Source organism: Colletotrichum scovillei (genome assembly GCF_011075155.1).
Source record: "Colletotrichum scovillei strain TJNH1 chromosome Unknown Contig00004, whole genome shotgun sequence".
NCBI lineage: Eukaryota > Fungi > Ascomycota > Sordariomycetes > Glomerellales > Glomerellaceae > Colletotrichum > Colletotrichum scovillei.
This window is the reverse complement of record NW_023336262.1, coordinates 1,332,531-1,357,734: the sequence shown is the minus strand read 5'-3', so window position 1 is coordinate 1,357,734 and position 25,204 is coordinate 1,332,531. Positions and strand designations below refer to the sequence as shown.

Genomic DNA, 25,204 nt, shown 5'->3' with positions numbered 1-25,204 from the left:
AGCCATTACTTCCGTACTCTGTACACCAGCTCTAGCAATATGAGTGATAGGATATGAACGAAGTCTCTCAGAGCCTTACCATTAAAAGAACACAGCACTCTACGTTCAGGGCCTACGAAAGTACCTTGTCTCTGACAACGGCGTCAAGGTTCACACAGGCCTGAGTGCCAATGTACACCACCGTGGTCCGAAAGGAGCTTAGTTCAGGCACACAACCGATCACTCTGAAACTCGGTAGTGTTTCTTCGACAAACGCTGGGAAAAGCCCCGCAGGTGTGGGCACGATGTGTAAATGTCAACAACGCCCCGAACGGTGTCCGTACGAGAAAGACCCAGAAAAGAGGGTTGGTACGCGCACATGGCAGCGTGGCAGCGTGGCTTCGCCTTCCGTTGCTCCTGGCCTAGCACAAGCCTGGATGATGGCTCCAGCTGTCAATATGGAAGTGGCACGTATCTCGTGCGGATACTGTGTTATGCCCGCGAGGACCCGTTCTTAGAGTCTGGGTGCGCAGATTCGCGCCCAACAACGCTGCTTCCTTCCTCGGGCGAGCTGGCTCTGGCCCACGCCATCTCGAATGGGAGGGTGCCCGATATGTCATAGTTCGCCCGGCGGGTGTGAGGTTATTCGCAGGATCAAGCCTGCACCATCTCCTTCTCACTGCCCAGTCCTAACTTCTTCTACAGTGTACAGTGCCACCCAGGGCGGCTCTGGTGACCCCGTCTGGACTTGCGATCTTTTGATGACGGGTCTTGCGTAATCCTCGCCCGTCCACAATGAGATCGGGAAAAGAAGGGCGTCTCTTAAGCCTTCCTTGTCGTCGATCCCAAAACCTAAAGTACTCCTCCGCCATCTCGTTACCTATCCAGGACAAATACAAGATTCAACATTTATTGGACGGCAGGTTTCTGCGAGACGGGGTTCCAGCCACTATCAATAGCCGTACCAAGCATCATCCTCCTCATTTTGGCGGAGGTAGTTACTTGTTACCCACCGCTCCGGTTAGATGAGCTGCCATGAATGGATTCGGGAAGATGATGGGATCATGAAAAATAATCCGACCTGGCTGCGGTCTTTGGGGACTGCAAGTCTGCATGATGGACATGTAGTATGGTGCCAGGAATCCGGCCTGGTCCTGTCTAATGTTGCCAGATCGAAGATGAGCTTGGTTCTCAGGTCTGTCTCTCGGTCAATTGTTGAGTTCCTTGAACCCAACTCCCGGTTGACCCCCGATTAGCAATTCAGCTGGCTACCTTTCAAGTACAGTAACTAAGGTAGATAAAGTCATGGTGCATCACTGCATAGAGTGAGCGAGACTATTGCCAGGTAAGGTAAGGTAAAAGACGACCAGAAGTTGGTGGACAATTAAGACGTCACGGACGTCACCTTCGGATCCGTTTAGCATGGGGTGGGTTACACACCTCGGTGAGGGCGGCGAAGCCACCCCACACTAGATGGACTTCACGGCCCGGCAGTCGGCGGAACCCTGCGTACCGGCCCTGCACCACCATTACCTAAGCGAACAACCTCACTTCATCCATCCTCCCACGCCTGCCTAGGTATTATAGGTATTATTGAGAAAGTTTGGTTCGGGTTCGATTCTTCATAAAATCTTTTCCGATTTCGCCTCAGATACGAACGTCCAGATCAAATCACACGAAAGGGGGGAAAATCAAAAAGAGAAAAAGGGTGGCGTCATGGCGGCGCAGTTCGAGAACCTGCCAGACGAGCTCAAGCTGGCGACGGCGGCGCACGTCAAATACGTCCAGAGTCTGGACACCCGCAAAGACGAGTACGACTACTGGCTGACGGAGCACCTGCGCCTCAACGGCCTCTACTGGGGCCTGGTCGCGCTGCACCTGCTCGGCCACCCGGAGGCGCTCCCGCGGGACGAGACGATTGATTTCGTGCTCTCGTGTCAGCAAGAGAGCGGGGGGTTCGGGGCCGCGCCGGGCCACGACGCGCATATGTTGTACACTGTTAGTGCTGTGCAGATTCTGGTCATGATTGATGCGCTGGATGAGTTGGAGGCGAGGGGTAAGGGTGGAGGGAAGGCGCAAGTCGGCGAGTGTAAGTTGTACAAATCACACATTCATTCCTCTATCGTTATTTCACAGGTTTGAGAGCAGTGGGTTAACTGTCATCTTCAAGTCATTGCGGATCTCCAGAACCGTGAAAGCGGTACTTTCGCCGGAGACGAATGGGGCGAGGAGGACACGCGCTTCTTGTACGGCGCCTTCAACGCCCTCTCCCTCCTGGGCCTGCTCTCCCTCGTGGACGTCGACAAGGCCGTCGCGCACATTGTAGCGTGCACAAACTTTGACGGCGGGTACGGCGTCAGCCCGGGCGATGAGTCGCACTCGGGCCAAATCTTCACGTGCGTGGCGGCGCTCGCCATCGCCGGGCGTCTGGACCTCGTGGAGACGGATAAGCTGGGCCGGTGGCTCAGCGAGCGGCAGGTTGCGGGGGGCGGGTTGAATGGTAGGCCGGAGAAGGACGAGGATGTGTGTTATAGCTGGTGGGTGCTGAGTAGTCTCGAGATTATCGGGCGGACGCACTGGATTGATCGGGGCAAGCTTGTTGCGTTTATACTGAAGTGCCAGGATCAGGAGTTGGGGGGCATTTCGGATCGGCCGGGGAATACGGTTGATGTGTGGCATACGTGCTTTGGTATGACGGGGTTGAGTTTGTTGGGGTATCCGGGGACGGTGGAGGTTGATCCGGTGTATTGTATGCCGAAGCCGACTATTGATCGGGTGCTGGGTAGGAAGTCGTCGTGAGCTGTTGAGAGGGATACGGAGAGGGTCAGCGGAGGGGTGATGGCCTGTTCTTGACGGTAGACGCGTGGTTTGATATACACGTCTGCAGACTTGTGGCCTGTTACGATAACAGAGTTATGGGGATACGCGGCGAGAAGGAAGCAATAGCGTCGGCTTCTTCATAGTCTGCATGGTCTCGTTCACGACTTACTGTGAGCTAGCCTCTGAGGCATTTTGAAGGCTTCAGATACCCATGAGAAACAAGTTAATGATACATAAAGTAATCCATCATCAGCCTTCATACGGCAACACCATAGATGCAGTTCAGTTACCGCTGCGCGGATCTATTCTTAAAGCTGGAAGGTAAGTCAATCTATAGATTCCTGTCCCTCTGAATTCAAACTCCATACTGCTGCACCTTAGTCCAGCCAAAGGCCTAGTCAAACCTCTGCTGCAAGTATTATTCCATCCTTGCCAAACATGCGCCAGACATACGTAATTGATACTGGTCTCATGGCGCTTAAGACTATGGCCTCGTTTCGTCCAGAACAACACTCGCACGAAATTCGAACTGGTACCCGGCTCGCTTCACTGGCTCGCCCACTGAACCCTCATTTTGAAGCCTTGTAAGGTATCAAGACTTCTCACACCGCCCGACCCTCATCCCATATCCTATTTCGGCATCAGACCACCCAGTCACGTGCACCGCGGTCGGTGTAGGCTTAGCTTCGTGGTGATGCCCTCCACTCCGGAAGACCACCCACCCGCTCACCGATCGGCCCCACCACACGCGTCTGTCGGCCTTTCTCTCGTCTCTCACACTTCGCCCTCCGCTTCCATCACAACAAACCCATCTTCTTCCTTCACACAGTCGGAGGTCTCGATATCTTCAGCCTCTTGGGGATTTCACCAACAACCACACCACTCTCTTGGACTTTGATCGTCTTATTCGGTCGCCTGTCCAGGGTCTTCTCTGCTTTCGATTACAACACTGTCCCAACACTTCCACTTCTTTCGAAATACACCCTTTGTACGACACCGTCGCATCTGTATTTTTCTTCCCGTCCCAAATTCGTCTGTACGACCACCATCAGATCGCCTTCGCCCGTCTCAAAATCCCAGTTCCAAGCATTGCTTCTGGATCAACGTCCTCATCCTCCTCCCGCTATCCATCAGGAGAATTTCAGCAATTCGCAGATTCGCATTGACAAGAAGCACTTGGACTACAAGATTCCGCTTCCACACCCATTTCTCAGGAAATTCGGGAACTAGGTACGTGGTGTTGTTTATGTTTACGTCAAAATCGTTATCGAACACCTTCTTTGGCTTCATTTTTCGCGTTCCTGTCTTTGTTTTTGCTTCACGCCACTCATTCTCAACTTGGTCCCTCTCTTTTGTCTCCTTCTGCTGCAAATTATTGTCCTTAGCCTTGATCTCACTGCTATTGTTCTTCCTGGTGAACATCACTATCAAATGTCATTCTTGTCACGGTCTACTTTTCATCGAGCAACCGCCTTCATCGCACCGCTTTTACCGTCCCAACCATTTATTCCTCAGATGCCCCGTCCGAAAAAGGATCTCACCGCAAGTTTTCTGTTCTGTTCCTCGTCTTCCTATGCCATTTCCGTCTCAACACTCGAGCATCACAAGATTCTTCACGATCTATATGAGGCTGTTCATTCTGAGTGGCACGTTCAGGCACATTTGCAAGCGCAGGTGCTTGAATCACATTCCCTTATTTTCTTTTCTTCATATTCTGTCAAGTTCAAGAGGCGAGAGCCACCTTCAAGTGTGCTCCAAATCTGGCCCCTTTTCTTCAATGCAGAGACAGCGAGTGCTCGTCTCTGCTCCTGCTTCAGGAGCTATGCTTGATTCAAGACACTCCCACCAGTCCTGTTCAACCCAGGATGGCGAGAGCTGGTCTTTGATATTGCTAGTATCGTTCAAGTTGAGACGGCGAGTGCTAGTCTCGTTCAAGGTCAGACGACGAGAGCCATTCTCTGATTCCGTCAGTCTTGTTCAAGTTGAGACGGCAAGTGCCAGTCTTTGATCCCGCCGCCTTGTTCAAGTTTAGACGACGAGAGCTAGTCTCTAATCTCGCTTGATATGAGACGGTTAGAACTAGCTTCTGATCCCGCCAGTCTTGTCCGACTTGGGACGGCGAGAGCTAGGATCTGATTCTTCCGTTCTCCTTGGACTTGAGACGGCGGGAGCTACACTCTGCTCTCGCCTTTCCTGTCAACATATGATGGCGAGAGCTACCTATTCTCTGCTCCCGCCAGTTCTGTTCAACCAGGAATGGCGAGAGCCAGTCTCTGCTCCCGCCCTCTTGGTCCTACAGCTGAGGAAGGGCAACAGCCCTGGGCTTCTTGTACCCGCTCTATTCTCTGCTCTTCTCTTCTCTTTTCTCTTCTCTGGACTCAAACTCTTCCTCCTTTCCTCTACAAACACATCGACAGTCTTGGTCCACTCTTACTTACTTGTCCATACAGAAGCAATCTAGTTCCTTGGATTGGTGATACGATCTATCAATCAGCGCAGCAATTCAGCAACATACGCGACTACAGAGAGTCTTTTGCTAGTATTCAGAACACACGGTGAGCCATTGCCTGAAAAACCACGAGTTCTTGGAGAGAAGTCCTTACTAACGAAGTCAATTTCAGAGAACCCAAAAACACACGATAACCCGTCTCTTTCCCGTGGTCGTCAGAATCAACAGGTGATCTCTCAACTTGAGCTCAATTGGTGGTACTTTGGTAAGTCTTTCACTTTCATCCAGCGAGTGAGGCTTGTCCGTTGCGACACGGTCGGGGTCACCAATCGCACGGCAATTTCATGATCAAATTGCCGTCATTCTCCCGGGCCAATGGGCAGATGGTCGGCGACGACACGTTCATACCGGAGGCTTGAGGATCCGCATTGCCGATGCCTTCCTCAAAGTGACATTGCCCCTTTACGTCAGGTGACAAGACCGGGACTTGCCTCTGCTCCTTCATCAGGGTTTCCAGCCATTGAGAAAGAGCCGATATCACAGCTTCCATCATTCCCAAAATTTCAGTCACTGACAATTCATTTGCAGGAAAGAGTACCCAAACCTCAAGAACAGCCTCCTGCCAGATTTCGATCTCATACCAGCGTACCTTCTCCGTTCATTTTGGGACGGCAGGCTTGTTGTTACTATGGATAACATCATTCTTCCCGTCTTTCCGGAATGGCTCCTAGACGTCAGGCGGCTCTTGCTGCTCAAGCCGTGAGTACATACCTTCTCCTATCTGAAGTCTATAACCACCCCCTGGGATGGCACAACAGTCGTTGTCGATACATCCGTTCTTTCGTCGGATGTTCCCAATCATCGAAATTCCTCCTCCCATCCCAGCCACCCTTTGCTTCCACTGACACCTCCCATTTGCACTGAGCATTTCGACTTCACTCCTTGGCTTTCGTTGCTAGGTGCTGCCCTTTCTCTGTCTGCTGATATTCGAAATATCTGTCGCTCTCTTCCTCCCCTCGTTTTGTGTTTTGGTTACTACGAGCAGACAAGCCTGTCTTCCATCCCACTCGCTCTGTTAAGACCATGGAAAGACGGCTAGTCAGTAACAACTGGCTTCCTGAATTAAATAGGGGCTACAAATGCTGACTCTGGACAGAACATGGCTGCCGTCGCAGCCCACGAGGCCGACGATGTCATGCCCGTCAAGATCCTCAAAGGATCCAGAAACAAGCAGCTCAAGCCTATCAAGATCGAGAAGTCGTCTACTGTCAAGGCCAGCGGCAAAGCCCCTGGCTCCAAGAATCCGCTCGACGACCCCAAGCCCTCGAGCAGTCCTGGAATTCCCCTCGTCTGCCTTGTCTGCACGAACACCCCGCGCTTCTCCGACCTCTCCCATCTTCTGACCCACCTCAGTTCCAAGGGCCACCTTCAGACTCAAAACGATGTGAGAATCCGCGCCACTCAGGATCCCGCCGCCGCGGACAAAGTTGCCACCTACGACAAGTGGTACATGGACTATGGTATCGAGCGTATGCTTGCAGAGCGCCTCAAGGCCAAGGATGAAAAGGCGAGAGGTTTCTCGCGACTTGGACAGGGAACTTCTCAGGTGGGCACCGTGTCGAGCAAAAAGCTTTTCATATACTGACTGTCACAGACTCTCAAGAGAAAGAAGGCTCGTTCGACCCTTGTCAAGCGTGAGGCTGATGACTCCATGTTCACGCCTCCTCCCACCGGTCGACTTCTTGGCCAGCAGCAGGCCATCACATACTACGGTGACAACGATGATCTGGCCTCGGCATCGACAGGAGTCGATGATGCCATTGAGTGGGCCCCCGATGACTTGGAGTCTGCTCGACTCAAGGGAACCGTCTGGCCGGGCATGGGCATCTTTGATGCCGCCACCCCTGATCAGAAGAAGCAGCGCAACCAGCGCAAGGACGCCTCTGTCCTTCGCAAGATGGAGCTTTCGTCTCAGGCGATCACCACCTTGGAGATCGTGGCCAATCTGGACTTGGAGTTCGAGAGAGCTCGTGATGTCTATGATGCCCCTTCCGTTGAGGGAAGCCCGGTTAGTCAAAGCATACGCCACAAGACAGAGCAGCATGTTACTAATCATTCCAATCGCTCAAACAGGTCATCAAGAAGTCTAGACGTCGTCAGAGACGTAGCGATGCCGCAGAGGAGGACGGCAATGCCTTGGGAGTTGTTGTCAAGGAGGAGCTCGCTGACGAAGCCGCTCACCGTGCATCTTCTGCTTTGGCTATGCAGCTCCAGAATGGTCTCTACAAGCAGGAAGAAGTTTCGGAGCTCGACAGCGAGTCCCTCTCGGAGAAGTTCGATGTCACGAGCGACATCGCTAGCACCGCCGATGGTGACAGCGATACTCTCGGCTACGCCATGGTCGAGCTTGATGAATCTCACAAGGAAGGTCCCGACCGGGGTCCTGACAACCGATTCTTCACCGTTACTGATCGCGTCTCCGACGTGTTCCGAGGTGGCAGCGCTGCCGGTAAGTCTCTGTACTACATTCGTCTTCCTGCCCACCCACTAACTTAGATTATAGGCACCAAGGCTTCGACTGCGATGAAGGATGAGCCTAGGTCCATCCCCGAAAACCCTCATCATGTCAGTAATGTTGTGTATTAACCCCTATGTGCGCAGATTCGACGTCCGCAATCGTATACCCCTCCGGTCGATGAACGCGAACTCGAATCTGAGCATGGCCTCTCCTACTCCGGCTGCAAAGCAGCTTTCACGTCGAACGTTCACAGGAAAGGAAAATAACAATGGTGTACAGGAACACAAGATGACCAGCCTTGACTTCTATGGTGTCAACAACACTCACTTGAATCAGGCTGGAATGACCACTGCCATCAACATGGACCCCAACATCTTCAACGGATACGCGATGCCTGACATGTACCACCTCAACCCGGTCTGGGGTAACCCAATGTTGCGCGCCGGCCACCATGGATTCAACCCCATCAATGCCAATCACAATCATCAGCAGATGATGTTCTCTCAGCAGATGCCCATGATGAACACGTTCGGCAACGGCCACCATGACCACGCTCAGGGCTCGGGCGTGTACCAGAATGGACATGGGGCCTAGTTGCGCAACTCGACAACGTTCCCGTTGGTGACCTGGGTTCAATACAAGCCACCACGGCGGGGAGGTTGGGTATGCGGATCTGGGGTTTTAACAGACTCTTTATCTGGGTTTCGTTCTTCGGTTTCTTTCTTTTCAAGTAAGTCTGACTTTCTGGCGAAGGCGGAATTGGGCAGTGCTGATACCCCACAGTTGTTCGAGTAGATACGCAACCTTCTCCTGCGTTCCTTTACATAACCAGACCACTTTTCAGCTCGGGGTGACGCGGGGTGAGCTTTCCTCTGGAAACGACTAACTCGCTTGCGGATCCTCGCTAAATGGCGTCGGGATGGAACACAGGGTAGTTAAGAGGGCGAGAATAGGACACATGCTGCTAGGCTTGCTTGATACTTGCAAGCAAGAACTCATGGGGAATGCGGTGGAACATTCATAAGCGGTGGCACTGCAAAGAGCCCCGCCAGGTTTCTAGGACTTTACCCATCGGCCTTTTTTTGTTTCGGGAGGCAAAGGAGGCTATAGATAACGCAGTTTTCGGTCTTTCGCAGTCATACCGCGTCAACTAGTCACACCAGACGCACTTTCGAGAAATAACACAAGGATTCATAGTACAGATGTTTACTTTTGATTATCCGTGATATATTTGCTTACAATTGCTCAATGTTTGAGATCAAATGATCAAGCTGGTCGGAGTTCGTCTCAAGCACTTCGGTGAGAAGACGAGCGGTGCCCCTTAACCTTCGGACCTTTACATCCTGCTCCATCTCGCGCGACCTCTGCGAGGCTACATCAATTACCTTGCGGGGTATGCGAGCCAGACGAGCCACGTTTAGTCCATACGACCTGTGCGCAACACCCTCTCCAACTTCGTACAGGAACGTAATCTCTTCATCAGCACCCGCCTCGTCATCATCCGCATCGACGTCGCCTTCTTCCGCCCCGGCCCCGGCTCTGCGGGTGGCGGTGAAGCGCATGTGGACATTCTTGACGAGGCCTTCGCCGATGCCCTCGGCCAGGCGGGCGAGATTCTGGTAGTGCGTGATGAAGAGGGTGAGACACCTGTTCTCGCGGACGACGTGGTCGAGGACGGCGTGGGCGATGGCGGCGCCGTCGTGGGTGGAGGTGCCTCTGCCCAGCTCGTCGAGGATGACGAGGGAGCGCGGGGTGGCGGCGCGTAGGATGCGCGCCGTCTCCGAGACCTCGACCATGAAGGTCGATTCGCCGGCGGCGAGGTTGTCGCGGGCGCCCATGCGGACGTGGATTGCGTCGGTGAGGGTTAGTGATAGAGCGTCGGCAGGGACGAAGGAGCCTATCTGGGCGAGGAGGACGAGGAGGGCGACGGCGCGGACGAAGGAGGATTTGCCGCCCATGTTGGGGCCCGTGATGAGGTGGGCTAGCGGGGAGGGGGAGGCGAGGGTTGTGGTGAAGGGGATGTAAGGGTCTGAGAGGGTGTGTTCTGCGATGGGGTGGCGGCCTTGGGCGATGGAGATTGTGGGTTTGTTCGTGGTGGAGGGTAGGAAGGTTGGTTTGCTGTAGCCCGGGAGGGCGGCGACGCGGGAGAGGGAGAGGAGGCAGTCGAGGGTCGCGAGGGAGGAGACGGCGTCGCGGAGGGGTTGGTAGGCGTCTGCTATTGTGCGGAGGAGGGCGGAGAAGGCGGCGTCGCAGGCGGCGGCGAGGGCTTCGCGGTGCTGGTCGCGCTCGGCGATGAGGCGGACGACGGCGGGGGTGTGGAAGCGGGAGAGCTTCTTTGTGCCCGAGATTTTGATCCACGAGGCCGGCACGGATTTGAGGTCCGTGTTAGGCACCTCGATGAGGAACTCGATGCCCGAGACGGTGACGTAGTCGACAGGTTTCTTGCGCTTGAGGGAGGCGGCGGCGTCGGCGCGGTGCTCATCGAGGGATTGCTCGACCGAGACGATGCCCATTTTGTGGTCTTCAATGTCTTCCGTCTGTTCTGATTCGCGGAAGAAGTTGTACTTGTCGTCTTTACGGGCGGCCTCGGGGTTGATCTTGTCGAGGTGGGAGACGACGAGGTCGAGGATCTGGGGGAGGGAGAGGACGGCCGAGGCAATGAGGGGGGAGGTGAAGCCTGTTGCCTCGGCGGATTTGACGGTTGGATATTGCATGGCGATGCGTTGGAGGGTCTGGAGGACGGATAAGAGTTCAGGGCGGGTGCATTTGCCGTAGTAGATACGGATGAGGCTGCGCTCGAGGTCTGTCTTCGTGCCGGCGAGAAGGGTCTCTAGACGGTCAACCTTTGCGGATGATTGCTCGTCAACGAGTTCTTGGACGGCGGCGACGCGTTCCTCGAGGCGGGCAACGTCGAGCAGGGGCCGGCCGACCCATTTGCGCAGGAGGCGCTGGCCGAAGCGGGTGGTTGTCTTGTCCAGAGCCCAGAAGAGGGAACCGCGCTCCAAGTGGTCGGTAGCGTTGCGGTATACCTCAAGGGCCTCGAGGGTTGTTCCGTTCAGGAGCATGTGCTGGCGCGCGGAGAAGCTGGTGAAGTTCTTTGTGAGGTCAAACACGTGCTCGAGGCCGTATTCCTTGAGGTGGCTGATCATGGCAGAGAGGCAGATGGTGACGGGCTCAGGGAGGTGGAGGATGCGCTCCAAGAGAGCCGAGGCGTCGGCATCGGGGGTCTGCTGTAGCTTGTCGGCGTAGAACTGCGTGACGTGGGAGTAGGCCTCGGTGGCCATGGTTTTTGTTCGAGGGACACGCTCGACGCGGCTGCGATCACCGAAGACGTTTGTGCTGCTCCCCGAGAGGTGCTGGATGAGCTTGTCCGACCCCTTTGTAAGGTCGCCGACGATGACGAATTCGCACGGCGAGATATGCAGCAGTCGGGTCTCGATTTCACTGCGCATAAAGCCGTCCTCGAATGTATCGTAGATAATGTCGCCCGTAGTTGGCTGTACGGCTACTATGCCAACGTCAACCTTCTCGTCGGTGCCTTGCCCCTTGGTGGGAGTCTCGGTGATGCAGAGCAGATAACCACCCGAAGGAGCGCCACCATCACCACCCGTTTCAAGTTCGCCATTCTCGTCAATGTATGTGCCCTTTGTGTAGACGTTGGTCAACTTTCGGACAAACGGGGCATTGCGGTTGTCGCCGGCCTTCTTCAATGCGGCTGTCTCAATCTGACGGACCACGCCGACCTTGTGGCCAGCAGCAACGAGGCGCTTGGCGTGAACCGGCAGACGATGTACCGGGATACTCGCAGAGGCGAACTTTTCCAGATGTGCTTCAGAAGGGTGCTCGTCGTAGCGGAATTTGCCAGGTATGCACACGATGCTGAGCTCCTTGGCAGCAATGCGGGCATCTTCACCAAAGAACCGGAACTTGTAGCCCACCTCTACGATGAGGACTGTATCCAAATGTTTCCGCTTGATGTCAAGGAACTGGATCTCCATGGGAGTGAGCTTCTTATTCGCTCTCGCACCGCCCTTCTTTGCCTTGGGCGGCGGCGGAGCTTCGTCCTCGTCTTCTTCTCCTTCGCCCTCCTCCTCATCGGCGGCTTCGTTGTCATCTTGCCTTCGGCGCCGCCATAGCATGCTGTCCGGATGGCCCAGCTTCTTGACAAACTTCTTGTGTAGCTCCTCCTTGCGCTGCTTCGTGGACGGGTCTTGGTCCTCTTCGTCCTCCTCCTCGTTCACGTCTAGAGCCTGACTGTAGGCAAACCGTCCCGCCCTAGAGGAAGCTGCAGATGCCTTGGATTTGGGCTCAGACTCGGCGGCCGGCTTGGCTCCTGGAGTGAAGAAGGAGCTCTTGCCCTGATCCGCAGCATTGGCCTTGTCCCCCTTTTCACCCTTTGCTCTCTTGATGGTCTTGTCGGGTCCATTGTTGCCCCTATCCGTGTCCTCCTCCAGGGGGCGCTTGCGCGAGGAATCCGGCGACTCGGGCGGGCTCGTTCGTGCTTCGGACTGCGACTTTTGGAAGGCGGCGGCTAGGCCATTGACGGTCTTTGGCTGGAAGAAGTTTGTGAGCGACTGCTGCTTCTTTTCGGGTGGTTTTGACTTGGGCGCCATGTTGAACCAGAGGTGCTCGTGGGAGCTGGCGGCCTCTTTTGGGTTGTTGGGGAATGATGCGAAATGGTAGACGGGAGGTTCGAATGTCGCTGGTGATGTCAATTGGAGGCGACCACCACCCCAGATTTCCTTCCATTTGGTCGTCGCGTCTGCCGGGCGAGAGCGCGTTGAGAGGTTGCAGGGGGTGGCCCCACTCGAGTTTGGAGCTTACAGGGGTCAAAGCCACTACATTTCCAGGGATGGCGCCCCTATCACCATTTAAACTTTCTTTTTCTCAACGACGCGTTTTTGTTTCACCAGCTTTTATTGGCACGGATTGTGATCAATTTACTGGCGGTGATATGGGAACTTTCTCGATAAGAGACTACGGTTATATATGAAAAGGTTATAATTTGGGGTGGGGAGTGTGACGAGCTAAGTCATGTCGGTGCCCGTGTAAGTCAACTATGCCGAGTCCTTGTGCAATAACCACTCCAGACCAGCCTTTTGATCTCTTTGGTGTTTCTTGCTGAACTCTGCTTGAGGAGACAGTGCCCAAAACCCATGAGGTAGACCAGGATAGACATCCAGTTTGGTTGGTATTCCCGCATCCTTCCAAACCTGCTCCATGATAAGCGTGCAGTCTCGCACCGGATCCAGCCCACAAGCCTGGAAGTACGTTTTGGGGATGCCAGTCAGGTACGGCGAGATGACAGGGTACGCCACCGGGCTTCTCGGGTCCGGCTTGTACATGTCTATCACGGTGTTACTCTGAGCCTCTGGAGTGCTGCTGTCGTCTTGTGATGATCCTTACCTCTGATGAACCCGATCGAGTCTGCGGTCACGACTGGGGCACTAGCATTCTGCTTCAGACTCAAGAAACGATCTCGGTACGTCTCGGGAGCGGTGTCTTCGGTGACAGCTCCGGAGATGGACGAGAATATGCCCGTCAGCTTTGGCGTCTGTTTCTCGTCGATCCAAAGGCGGGCGACACCCAACGCCAAGTCGGCGCCTGCGCTCTCGCCGCCGACGAGAAGGCCTTTCGACAGGTTGATTCCAAGGTTTTTCGCGTTATCGACGGTCTACGCCATGTTAGTCTCATATCTCGGCACAGCCAGGCCTTGCTAGCTGGGGTAGGTCTACCCATTTCACAGCATCGAAGCAATCCTGCACGGGGACAGGAAAGGGGTGCTCTGGAGCCAAACGATAGTCCACGTTCACCGCAATGCCACCGAGTGTTGTAAAGAGCTGGCAGAGGGGTCCCACGCCCTCCAGATCGCCAATGACGAACCCGCCACCGTGGAACGCTACAAGAACAGGGCAGCCATCATCGGCGACGACTTTGGGCTTGTGGATGCGAACGGCAATGGATGCCCCATCTCTCATGGTGATGTGGACGTCTTCTTCTACGTAGGGAAGAGTAGATGGGTCAGGTTTGGCAGCGACTTTGGCCTCGAGGACCTTGGCCATGATACCTCGGATCTGATGGATGTCTGTTTTCTTGTTCCATGCGCCGACCCTGATTGGGCTTTTCTGTTGAAGCTACGAGAACGGTCAACATTTTGATGCGATGAGCTCGTGTTGTGGCGCACCTCTGTAAACTCAGCGTTGGGCTCAGCGAGAGCCAGAATTTCCTCAATGGACAACATTGCTGCGGCTTCTAGTGGGCTGTGCCAGATGACTCTTTGACAACGCCAGACTCTAGTGAAGTTTCTTTAGTTGACAACCTACTGGGTTTATGTTTGTTCAGTTCAAAGTTGAGGAACCTCAGTGAAGCCCAACAGTTTCCCAGCCTGCCATACAAATGTATCTTTGGGTGGAAGTCAGAACGGGGTAAATTCATGCCGACAACTTGCAGATCATTCAGCTTCAGCTGCCTTCCTAGCCTGTCAACGTAGTGACAAACGACACGAACAAACTCCAACCCCCCATACTAAGGTAGGTGCAGTCACTAGCGGTAGGTAGCGTCACAAGAGCTCCCTTGGTCTGGTGACGATCCGGTGTCTGATGGATCCACTCTCCGGAAGGGGGCCGGAGCCCCGCAATGCGGAGCGGCCCCCCGTCAAAACGGTACCACGCCGACGGGATTCGCTGACGTTTTGGTTTCTTTGGAAATCACAGCATGCATCTTCTCAAATCTCGAGAGAAATAAGTAGGCTGCGCCGCCGTACATGGAACTGTATGAGATTATGAGACGTGAGACGCATTTGATTGAGATGAGAAATCTCGTGAATTGAAACGTTGCGCGAGATGGCCACCAACACACGTGACTCTTTGAAGGCGTGATTGGGCCATGGCGCCGAAGTCTCCCGAAAATTAGAGTGACTGACAAATGCGACAGCTGTGGTGAGGTCAGTCAGCCAAAAAAAAAGTGGTTCGACCGAGACCACTTCAATAGCCATCCTTTCCGCCCATCCAAATCTTTGTCGCAAACCACCCACCGGACAGCCCGACACTCATTTCTCTCTCAAAATGGCATCCCAAGCTGCTGCTCTTCGTAAGGAATAGTTTCCATGATTCCGTATAGCGCAATGGCTAAAACTTTCCGCCCACAGCCTCAATCGCCACCCCGGCCGCTGCGCCGGCTGCCAGCCAGGAAGCTTCCAAGCCCAAGGTGCGCAAAGGCCCTTCTTTCTCTCCGAACACAGCCCTTCGACGATTTTAGCATGACGAACGTTGAATGCTGACGAGCCATCGCGATTGTAGCCCTGCTGCGTGTGCAAGGACGAGAAGGCCAAGCGCGACGAGTGCATGCTCTTCTCCAACGCCGCCGACCCGTCCAAGGACTGCCTCTCCACGATCGACCAGTACCGCGCTTGCATGAAGGGATTCGGCTTCACTGTATAGGCATTTCGACGAGGAAGGGAAGAAAAAAGGATAGTGGGGCGAAACCATGCGACGATAGTTCTTGTGTACAGTAACGAACCGAGCATACTTCATATGGCGTTGGGGGAATAGAGAAATCATTTCGACTCTTCTAAGCCTTGTTTGCCTGCAATCCTGGTCCCTGGAGCATCTGCATAGAAACGCAGACCGGCCTGGGTAAAAGAGCTGCACACTTCGGTTGCTCAGTCCTAATGTGTTCGCATAGTTGCATTATGGCGGAGGAGAAGTATGGAGATACTGCGTAGAGAAATGGTTAACTTACTAGTAAACAGGATCGATCCAGATTGTTCTCGCTGTTGCACAAGAAGGGGCGCCTTGACCGCTGTGCTGATCTTGCACGTAGGATGCCGGCGAAGTCGCGAAGACTCGGCAGGGCCAAGTCAACTAGAGGGGAGGGGAAGCCGACATTTAGTTGAACTTTGTACCGCGAACAAATGGCAGTATGGCAGTGGCTGTGGGTTTTGGGCGTGTGAGAATTGCGCCGTCAATGTGCTCGCCCTCAAGGTTCGAAAGGGGGTGGGAGGCGTGGAGGGCAAGGTAGCGAGGGCCGTGGATGGATATGAATGGCGCTGCACCCGGTAGGCCATCGCTTTCTTCCATGAGCCTTTAAGTTTCCATGAACGTGAAGGCTCAAACCCATATAGGGGGGTCCAGGACCATTCCTGTCACCAACGGAGGCAGGCGCCTCACAGGCTTGTGAGGTCAGGTCAAAGTCCCGTTTGATGGGATGGTTAGGGGCGAGTCGTCTCGGCGGTAGGCTCATCCTCGCTAGGGTCAAGGTTCGATTCCCAGCATGTGCACCAGAGATGTAGCCCCCAGTTCAGCACCGGGGGGGTGAACTCTTTTGTCATTTTGCAGCTTTTTTACAAATACGATCTAAATGCTTAAAATTATATTTTTGCTGAAGCAGGCTTCCGAGAAATGCGAATAAGCAATCAGCTTGGGCGTGCGTATCGTGAACCATCATCGGCTGATAGAAAATGGCGATCTTGAGACTACTCACCTCGGTCGGCTCGGTGAGTGTCGGTGGGTCGGGTGTACCTCGGATACGGATTGCAGATTGCAGGGATGAGCCACATTCCACACCAGGGACCCCACCAGATTTTTTTCTCTGCGATAATGGCTTTGGCCTGCATCTCTTATCGCATCTCGAAAATTCCCATTTTCCATCACCACCGGTCGGCACCCGTCACAACGCAAAGATGGGTCTGGCACAGGCGAAGACGTGAGGCTCACCGTTTCCGTGCGAGTTTTCCTCGCCTGCTTGAATAACTAACTGAAAATCTCATTTTTTAGTCGCCGGAAGATCGGCAAGGATCCCAACAACACGAAATGGACCAAGGACCTCGACTCCTTTGGCCAGAAGATCCTGCGATCACAGGGCTGGGAACCCGGCCAGTACCTCGGTGCAAAGGACGCCGCGCACGCGGTGCACCACACGGCGGCCAATGCCTCCTTCATCCGCGTCGCTCTCAAGGACGACATGCTCGGTCTCGGTTTCAAGCAGGCAAGGGATGACAGGGTCACCGGCATGGACGTCTTCTCCGACCTCCTGGGACGCCTGAACGGCAAGTCCACCGAGGTCATTGCCAAGGAGCAGGAGGCGCGCACGGCGCTGAAGAGTACGCTGTACTGCGACAACAAGTTTGGACCTATGCGCTTCGTCAGCGGTGGATTCCTCGTCGGCGACAAGATCAAGGAGGAACCCACGGCCGAGGCGAAGGAGAAGAACGATAGCGACAGTGACGACGTCAAGATGGAGGACGCCCCCACGGCTACCGAATCGAGCAAAAAGTCAAAGAAGCGCAAGGCCGAGGAGTCGAGCGAAGACGAATCCTCGTCCTCCGAGGACGAGAAGGCGAAGAAGAAGCGGAGGAAGGAAGAAAAGAAGGAGAAGAAGGAGAAGAAGCGCAGCAAATCAAAGTCTGCTGCCAAGGAGGATGCTTCCGAAGATACCCAGGACGAGACGGAGGAGAAGAAGGCGAAGAAGGACAAGAAGAAGAGCAAAAAGGCCAAGAAGGAGGCCACCGACAACAGCGACGAAGACGAATCGTCAGACGACAAGTCGTCAAAGAAGAAGCGTAAGGGCGAGACGGATGCCGAGAAGGCTGCGAGGAAAGAGGAGAAGAAGCGTCGCAAGGAGGAGAAGCGCGCAAAGAAGGCGGCGGCAGCGTCAGCATCAGCGTCAACAACACCGACGGCCAGTGGTACGTCGACGCCGGTGCTCAGAGGCCACCACGCCGTGAGGTCACGGTGGATCGCGCAGAAGAGGATGGCGACTATGGATGACAAGGCATTGAACGCGGTACGTTTGGGTGTTTCTCCAGCGCTTCTGGTGAGATTGTTTACTGACGTGTGTTACAGATTTTCATGGTCAAATCGCAATCTTGATAGACTAGCAATTATTAGACAGTTAATGACACTTCCCGGGCGCTTTTCTTCCCTTCGAATTTTCATTTTCCTTATGCGATCTCAGCATTTGGGCTACTAAGCTACTTGACTAAGCTGCGCCGCTCCTGTCGCTTCCGATAGCATTGGCTATTTTTCGAACTATTCGCCTACACAGCAATATATCACGGTTATTTTGTGTTGCACAAAAGACGTCGCATAATTCATTCAAATCAACACAGCTGAATGGCGCATACTTGGCTTCTGGGCAAAATGAAGTCAATGGGTCTAACCAAGGACCAAGGCCCGCTTCATCGTCGCCCGGCTTATGAAGGATTCGGAGGCCGCCGAGCCAAGTTACCGGCACGAAGTTGCCGCTTCGGATTCGAATCTCACATAAGTACTTTGACTCATATGCTCCTGGTGCTCCACCGTCAATTCTTCATTACATACTCACTGTTCAATTAAAAGCATCTATTCAAGGCTTTAGCCAGCGAAGATCTTTAAAAAAACTTCTCTATTTACCACGAAGTGGGGAGCTCGATTAGAAACATGACTTCAATTCCAACGTCAATTCCACGACCAGAGCCTGTAGCAAGCAGCGATGGACCTAAATCGAGTACCGCAGCGCCCCCGACAACGAAGCCAGACACTCCCAATACTGCCCCGAGACAATACGTCGATGACCTCATGCCGTCCGAAAACTATTTCGCAACCTGGTACTTCCTCAACCTGGCAGCACTAGCGACAATCGGCAGTCTCTCTGTGAGGCCATCGCCCTCCGGCGACGAAGACGGCAAGCTCCTCCTCGCCATCCCCGCCACGGTCTTCTTCTTCATCACAGGGGCCGGCGTGTTCACCATGACGTACGGCGTCTGGCCGCGTACGGGCCATCAGCGGATCCTGAGCAGTATACTGGGCTTCACTGCCACGCTCATTTACGGGATCACGGTCCCGAGCTGGACCGTCGGCGTCGGGCAGACTCTGGGGCGGGAGTTCTTTCTGCTGAGCGGGTTTCACGTCGGGTTCTGGATTGAGGGGCTGACGGGGCTCATGGGGCTGGTTCTCGAGGCTCTCAAGAACTCGAAGGAGGAGCCTCTGCCGAGGAAGCTTCGTACTGTTGGCGGCGGGGATGTGGCCACGGCTCGGCCTTCCTCTTCGTCCGGCGCGGGTCAGAACCTTTGAGATCTCAAGGCTGGACGCACTGGTCAGGCGCTTTCAGGCTCACGCAAGGTTGGGATGCGGCTGGATTAAGTTTGTGAAAGAGACCATCGCGGTTAACCGTGCATATAATGCAGGCTTCCTCTCGGTTGTAGAGCGAGTCGAAACGGGATGGCCACATCGTCTTTTTACACAATCACTCTGGCAAGCACTATACATTCAAGCAGGTCCTGCTGTTCATATACCGAAGTCTGCCAAGATCATAGCTCTTCACTACCAATATTTGAATGCTAGACTCAGGACTCGCGCTACGCATAGGTTCTTTGGGTGTAATACTGCCTCGAGAGCGATACACCGCGACTCTACGTCCCTCTTCAAACATGGGAGATAACCAATTCGCCCACCCACGTTCCTGGACAATGAAGGAACCACCCAAACCCTCTACCGAGCCAGTCGAGTCAAAGAAGGAAACAGCCGAACAGTTGTTATGCCTGCTCGCTGTCAACTTCTCGAGTCGGGTCGTCCTGGCGGTCCTTGGCAGCGAACACTGCACAATTGACTCGGGAGAGCTCTTTGTCATCTACGGCGTCGCCGCGATGATCGCGTTCCCAGTCTCATGCATCGCTATCCTGGAACATTGGCCGAAGGGTCCGAGAGGCACATCCGGGCTCATGACAGCCGGCATATTGGGCTATAGTATCGCGATGGCCCATTCGTTCGTCACCGGGCCCTGGCCGACCATCTTTACCAGGCACTCCTACCACTTTTCTGGGGTTTACATCGGCTTCCTGATCGAAGTGGCTACGGGGTGGTGCGACGGCGTAGCATCGATCATGGCAGAGAAGTTTAGCAAATGAGTCGAAGTCTACAGAATTAGAGAAGACTGCCCGAATTTTCGGCTATTGAGCGCAGCGTCGCTTTGTTCTTGGACAACCTCTGGGAATTTGGCACCTGTTTTCGGCTGCGAGGACACTCTGGAACAACACCGGGCTCTAATGGAGGTTGGAAACGAGGCGAATGGAATGAATCTCGGAGACTTGAGAGGCTTGTACGTCACGAGCAGTTTTCGGACGACAAAAGGCGAACAAGAACAAGTATTATCATCTACGCTACTTTGTCTGGCTATCTATCTCGACGTACCCTGATATCAACACATCAATACATCTTCCAACGAATTGTTCTTTCCAAGGGCTTGGAGGCGGTTGAAAACACATGGCTATCTTGTTGCCGAGGTGCTTGCTCCAGCCTGACTTGATACCAGCATCATGTTCTTCATTGGTCGACAAGAAGCTCTAAGGCAATTCTCTTGAACTACATCACGGCTTTGGATTTCCCAAGGTCGGACGAAATATTTTAGTATCTTTGGTCTTGGTCCCCAATCGAAAAGCAAGTTTAAGAAAAAATGATTATCTCTCGCGACTAATTTCTACCGACGAAGTTGAACCGTGTGTTGCCTGCCTAGTGATTCACCTTTGACACCCATATCTCTCACAGCCCACCGCCCACCACCTCACCCTCTATAATTATCAAAAGGAAGGCATTCTATCACCAAGGCCTGTGACGTAGCGGGGAATTTCACTTATATGGGAATAGCCCCGCACTCATAGGTCGTTCGAGTCCCGTCTGTTTCTTGTAAAAATCCTTGCATCGTTACACCTGAGGCTGGTAAGAGTCTCCTCGGATCTTTCGTAGGTTCCCTATTATAGGGGGCTGAGCTTTTTGCATTTTTTGTATGAGTTGAGGTCCAATGGGATAACCGTCCTTCGCCCTCAAGATCGTTATGGATGATGAATAGCCCAGATAATTACTTAGTGATGCATGACTGGAGTCTACATGGGTGTCCAACTTTCTCATGACCTATTGTCTGTCCATCTTCCAAGAACATGGCCGCGAAGAAGATCCAATCAACGTTCCATCCCGAATCACTTTCGAGTCTGCCGAGTCCATGGAGAAGTCAAGTTGAAGCCTTTGGCGCCTGGGCTTTGTTTGACCGCGCCCCTTCTTGCTATCTTGAGTTCGAGGCTCTTGGAGCAGCTTGGATCACATAGATTTTATCCCTGATCACATCTTCGAAGCTGTACTCTTAAGCATACCTGGAACCTCATCTTGCAAGAATAAGGTGCATGGTCTGGTAAATTACGTAGTAAGCACAAACTGGAGATTGAAGCTCCCAACATCCCGAACGGAAGAGTCATGTAGCCGTCAGAAGTCAGCCATTGCTAAAGCCGTAAACTGAAGAGTCCTAATTCGCGAGTTAAATATACCAAATACACCTGTGTGGCATAGCATATCTCCGCTGGACCCTAGCTGAGCGCAGAATCGTGGTACGACAAAAGTCTAAAGGCAGAGTAGAGATGATCATGGTCTGCTAATGAAGGTATCTCCGACAAAAAGGAAAAGCTGCAAGAACTTAAAGACACGAGGTATCTCCGGAAGAACGATATTGTAGTACATCAACCAGGCTCGTTTCCTGTCTTATTGATCATTCTTCGTTCATCCCACATCCCATACATCATCTTGATAATTCTGGTAACTTCGAGTTATACTCACCACTCTTTCAAGTCACTTACACCCAAGTATTCAGTCACGTCTACTACCAGTTTCAAGGGCCGCTACCCATACCTACTTCGCGAGATACCCTTACGTCTGGCACGATCGTTCCACCCGTCCAAGACTCACAACCACGACTCTCGAAACAATCGACGAGTCCAGCGAGACCCCTACCCCCGACGAGGTCAAGAAGATGCTCCGACCAGCCTCCAGGGCCGAGGCCATTACCGCGGCCCTATTCGAGCAAGTATACGCCCCCAACAAGCCTGTAGAGAAGGGGGAAGAGGAGTCACATCAATCTCGCTCTCCTCCTTCAACCGAGCTCACGATGGTCCCCACCACACCCGGCTGCATAGACTGCACCATCTCCCCCTCCCCCTCCCCCAGCCATAGCCCCAAGCACAACATCGGCTGGACCTCCTTCGAAGACATCACACTAGACGCCCGCACCCTCGCAGACTACGGTATCCGCAGCCCCCGCGTCAAATCACGCCTCTCGCGCTTCCACTACGCCGACCACGAAGAGGAGCCCCTCACCCGCAACGAGCCCTGGATCAAGAGGTTCTCGTACATCGAAGACGGGATCGAGGCCGCGAGGGGGTTCCAGAGACGTGAGGACATGGTTGTTGATCTGGGCAACGTCAACGACGAGGAACTTCCTGCCGAGACGGAGATTGAGGAGTTGGTTCTCCCGCCGCCTATGTTACCACTGCCCCAGCCACAGGCGCCGTTGGTTACCTCGCGTCTAGAGGAGTTAAGACCGCGGTCTTTGGACTTTAGCGCAGCGAAGGTGGATGAGAGTAGAAGCGAGAGTGAGATCACTTCGGAGGAGCATCTCTGTCCCTTCTGTTCCTCCGTCGTTGGGTCCGAGAGTGAGGAGGACTCGGAGTACAGCCTGGCTGACCAGGAGATCCGGCGGGAGTTGGATGCGGTGAATTGGGATTTCGAGAAGTGGGCTCTCGGCGATGGTAATTCCGACACGGACGGCGAGGAGTCTCCCGCTTCTCCTCCCGCTTCGCCTGCCGCTGCTCCCGCCACTCCTGCCGAGCGGTGCGGGGGCGTAGTCGCCGTAGTAGAGATGGAGGGAGGAGAAGAGGCGGAGGAGGAGGGGAAGGAGGAATCGGCCTTCAGTGTGGTTCTGCTGGCGAATCTCGTGGGATTCTCCATTTCCTTCCTGATCGTGTCCATCGTGTTCGGACTCCGGTCGGGATCGCAGTGAGCGTAAGGCTTGAGCGAGGGAAGGTGGGAGGGAGGGTGGTGTGCGGATAATGACACGATGATGATAACAATGCTAATGAGGCATGAGCAATGGCGGGAACTCGTGTTGAGCCTTCTCGCGTGGGATCACACTGTATGTAGTCTACCTCTAGAGGCAGATCGGCCATTAATGGAAATACTGTGATCCCCAAGATGCATTTTGAATATTGTGATTTAATACTTGCTTTATATGCAGTCTGAATATTGAGACTGATAGTGCAAGCCTAGATGCCGCTGTGTTGCGCCTAACCAAGAACCTTCAAGTCAAGATCTAAAGAGGGTATAGATGATGCATGCAAGCCCCTAAACTCCACACCCAAGAGAACGCCAACCCAAAAAAATGTGCATCAATAATGCTGTGCCTTGCTATACTTCCATAACAGACTCGCGCCCTCAAGCTTGGGCATAACCTTTGGCCGCTGGCATCCCGGCGAGCCCTTCCCCACGAGATGGATAGATCTCTGAAACCTCCGCCTGAAGCGCCGCCAGTCGTCATTCGTGGGCCACGACTCAAACAGGTCGCCTTCGTTTTCCAGGTCATCCTTGTCGAAACAGTCGTCCTTGTCATCGTCGACGTCCAGCGGGTAATAGAGAAACTGGTTAGAGTGCGGGTGTCGCGGCTGTGTATAATTGAGCTGCGACTCAATATCGAACTTGAAGCGGTACCCTTGGTGCACCAGTTGTGGGCGTTGCGGATCTGGGTAGTTCATATGAGATGTGGCATACGGAGGCCGAATGTCAAAGTCGAACTGGAACTCTTGGTGGACGACGAATACGAGCTTCCTTAATCTGGGGAACTTTGCAAGACGGGCAAGCAGCGTGGTTATATTGGACTTGGAGACTTTCCAACTGAGCACCGGGTGGCAGATGCCAGTGTAGAGTCCGTATGACGTTCCAAATGCAAGCCGGCTGAGGTTGTCTCGCACAAGAGGGATCTGGCTGAAGAACTGCAGGGTCCGGAGTAACCGCTTGACCAGCAAGTACGGTTCAAGCAACAGGATATCGCGCGACAGGTCGACGTATTTCGTCGTCGCCGAGAGAGCGAGAGGTCTGTAGCGTTGTAGTACATATACCCTCGTCTCATGGCATACCGCGCCCAGCGCTGGTGGTGGTTCATCTCGAACATTAGCGAACATGAGCCCGGCTGCCGCAGGCGTTTTTTGGCTTGCATTCGGCGAGTCCATGACTTCGTACACGCGCGCTTCTGGGAGAGCGTACTCCCAAATCATTAATCGGATCTCCACCGGCAATTTCATCATCGGGAACGCCTCTCCGGGGGTGGTTGTGGGACTCGAAAACTCCTTCGAGAAGGACGAAAATAATGTTGAAGGCATATTGATCTCTGTGTGACGCTGAGGCCGGGTTGCATCGCAGCAAAGAGATCTTCAGAGACACACAATGCGGGCGGTTTGGGAACCTGGCGGTCGATCTTCTTTAAGGCCGGATGATCTCTAGCTGGGGGGGCCAACAACTTTAATGATCGACGTGACCCAACCACTCGGACAGCGGCCGCGCAACGCAACGACTGGGCAGATACTTCGTAGGCACGCAGCAGCCAGCAGACACGCAATGGGACGAGACGAACGTCCCCGACGGGGAGGTTGGCGTTGAAATATAGGACCGCGATACCCACTCGTTTAACGTTTCGACTAGCGGCCCGAGAGATCTCGCATAGATGAGGGTAGGAGTTTGTTTCGAGGATCGCACCGGGGTGTAGTGTGGGTGAGGGGAGTTTATCTTGGAGACCTGGCACTAGCAGCTTTCGCAGGTTGATGAGGTTTGCTGATGGGACGACACCAATGAGACGGGGCTGCTCGGAAGCGGAGCGAGATGTGTGTTCGAATCTTGTCCGAAGGAAGAAGGAGAGACGACTCAAGGAGCTTCTTGACAGGGAAGAAAGTGAAACGTGAGGAAACGCAACCGGACTTTGTTGCTTGCAAACGGCGGATGTAAGCTGGGTTTTGTGAGCCGTCCGGAGAGTCCCCATCACACTGGTGAAACTGGGGCTAGACCGGATCATCTGATGGCTGTCAGTTTTGACTAGACTAAGGTAAGGTATGGTCATCTACCGTCCCTGCGGTGTCGTTAGTGGGCAAAAGCAACGTGGGATGTCACGACCGGTACGCCGCAACAAATGGACTATTGGCCGCCATGACTGCCACATCAGGTAATCGTGCCGGCAGTTAATGACGCACCGATGTCAGAGCGGGCGAATGCACGTCGATATTCGGGCCTCTTAAGGTCTTAAGGATGGCGAAAGCGATATGTGAAAATGGGTCCTCGGTGCTGATTTGGCGAAGGCGGAGTTGCGAAAAAGCGCACCGATAGACTAAGGTAGTAAGAAACTCGGTCCGCCGCCGCCGGAAGCCCGCGATGAACATGGCGCGAATTCTAAATTTGGCGGTCGACGAGAAAAACGCTTGCCCCTCGTAATCTGGTGACGAGTCGTGATGCCATAAGCTGGCGGTAGATAGCTAGCAACTCCAGCTTGCGTGGGCGCGCGCGCGCAAAAGAGAGAGAGAAAGAGAGGGCGGTCCAGATTAGACAGATTGGAACCATCGGTCTGCCGTCATTCGAACCATGCTACGGCGTAGCACGGCGCTG

At 54.0% G+C, this 25,204-nt stretch overlaps 9 protein-coding genes across 9 annotated transcripts; 6 read left to right on the top strand and 3 right to left on the bottom strand.

Moving 5' to 3' along the window:
• Positions 1–1,557: 1,557 nt before the first annotated feature.
• Positions 1,558–3,074, top strand: HER10_EVM0003147 (prenyltransferase and squalene oxidase). The gene is made up of 2 exons (XM_035472832.1): positions 1,558–2,068; positions 2,150–3,074. The coding sequence occupies exons 1-2, from the start codon at positions 1,696–1,698 to the stop codon at positions 2,776–2,778; spliced, it is 1,002 nt and encodes a 333-aa protein (XP_035334779.1). The 5' UTR covers positions 1,558–1,695; the 3' UTR covers positions 2,779–3,074.
• Positions 3,075–6,407: 3,333 nt separating this feature from the next.
• On the top strand, positions 6,408–8,956 carry HER10_EVM0010867 (uncharacterized protein; the record flags this gene model as incomplete). The annotated part of the gene is made up of 5 exons (XM_035480314.1): positions 6,408–6,854; positions 6,903–7,316; positions 7,382–7,757; positions 7,812–7,873; positions 8,046–8,956. The coding sequence occupies 5 exons, from the start codon at positions 6,408–6,410 to the stop codon at positions 8,358–8,360; spliced, it is 1,614 nt and encodes a 537-aa protein (XP_035335327.1). The 3' UTR covers positions 8,361–8,956.
• Positions 8,957–8,990: 34 nt separating this feature from the next.
• Positions 8,991–12,379, bottom strand: HER10_EVM0000345 (MutS domain V; the record flags this gene model as incomplete). Its single annotated transcript, XM_035470130.1, has 1 exon — positions 8,991–12,379. The coding sequence occupies one exon, from the start codon at positions 12,377–12,379 to the stop codon at positions 9,002–9,004; it is 3,378 nt and encodes a 1,125-aa protein (XP_035334570.1). The 3' UTR covers positions 8,991–9,001.
• A 354-nt stretch (positions 12,380–12,733) lies between these two features.
• HER10_EVM0000767 (uncharacterized protein) lies at positions 12,734–14,529 on the bottom strand. The gene is made up of 4 exons (XM_035470535.1): positions 13,951–14,529; positions 13,502–13,900; positions 13,173–13,440; positions 12,734–13,113 (listed from the first exon to the last, which is right to left on the bottom strand). The coding sequence occupies exons 1-4, from the start codon at positions 14,005–14,007 to the stop codon at positions 12,824–12,826; spliced, it is 1,014 nt and encodes a 337-aa protein (XP_035334603.1). The 5' UTR covers positions 14,008–14,529; the 3' UTR covers positions 12,734–12,823.
• Positions 14,530–14,830: 301 nt separating this feature from the next.
• On the top strand, positions 14,831–15,205 carry HER10_EVM0002905 (COX17 protein; the record flags this gene model as incomplete). The annotated part of the gene is made up of 3 exons (XM_035472598.1): positions 14,831–14,855; positions 14,914–14,972; positions 15,065–15,205. 3 exons carry the CDS (start codon positions 14,831–14,833, stop codon positions 15,203–15,205), a joined length of 225 nt encoding a protein of 74 aa, XP_035334760.1.
• Positions 15,206–16,446: 1,241 nt separating this feature from the next.
• HER10_EVM0006197 (G-patch domain-containing protein) lies at positions 16,447–17,635 on the top strand (the record flags this gene model as incomplete). Its single annotated transcript, XM_035475789.1, has 3 exons — positions 16,447–16,469; positions 16,541–17,549; positions 17,609–17,635. The coding sequence occupies 3 exons, from the start codon at positions 16,447–16,449 to the stop codon at positions 17,633–17,635; spliced, it is 1,059 nt and encodes a 352-aa protein (XP_035335003.1).
• Positions 17,636–18,184: 549 nt separating this feature from the next.
• Positions 18,185–18,817, top strand: HER10_EVM0006760 (uncharacterized protein; the record flags this gene model as incomplete). Its single annotated transcript, XM_035476337.1, has 1 exon — positions 18,185–18,817. The coding sequence occupies one exon, from the start codon at positions 18,185–18,187 to the stop codon at positions 18,815–18,817; it is 633 nt and encodes a 210-aa protein (XP_035335037.1).
• Positions 18,818–21,164: 2,347 nt separating this feature from the next.
• On the top strand, positions 21,165–22,562 carry HER10_EVM0000961 (uncharacterized protein; the record flags this gene model as incomplete). The annotated part of the gene is made up of 2 exons (XM_035470725.1): positions 21,165–21,216; positions 21,394–22,562. 2 exons carry the CDS (start codon positions 21,165–21,167, stop codon positions 22,560–22,562), a joined length of 1,221 nt encoding a protein of 406 aa, XP_035334613.1.
• A 385-nt stretch (positions 22,563–22,947) lies between these two features.
• On the bottom strand, positions 22,948–24,516 carry HER10_EVM0006241 (uncharacterized protein; the record flags this gene model as incomplete). Its single annotated transcript, XM_035475832.1, has 1 exon — positions 22,948–24,516. Exon 1 carries the CDS (start codon positions 23,932–23,934, stop codon positions 22,948–22,950), a length of 987 nt encoding a protein of 328 aa, XP_035335007.1. The 5' UTR covers positions 23,935–24,516.
• Positions 24,517–25,204: the final 688 nt, after the last annotated feature.

Excerpts from the sequence above, each read along its gene's own strand:
- HER10_EVM0003147 (XM_035472832.1), top strand. The coding sequence starts at position 1,696 with ATGGCGGCGCAGTTCGAGAACCTGCCAGACGAGCTCAAGCTGGCGACG. Across the intron at positions 2,069-2,149 it reads GAAGGCGCAAGTCGGCGAGT|TCATTGCGGATCTCCAGAAC; the intron begins GTAAGTTGTACA and ends GTCATCTTCAAG.
- HER10_EVM0000767 (XM_035470535.1), bottom strand. The coding sequence starts at position 14,007 with ATGTTGTCCATTGAGGAAATTCTGGCTCTCGCTGAGCCCAACGCTGAG. Across the intron at positions 13,441-13,501 it reads GCTTCGATGCTGTGAAATGG|ACCGTCGATAACGCGAAAAA; the intron begins GTAGACCTACCC and ends AACATGGCGTAG. Across the intron at positions 13,114-13,172 it reads CTCGATCGGGTTCATCAGAG|ACATGTACAAGCCGGACCCG; the intron begins GTAAGGATCATC and ends ACACCGTGATAG.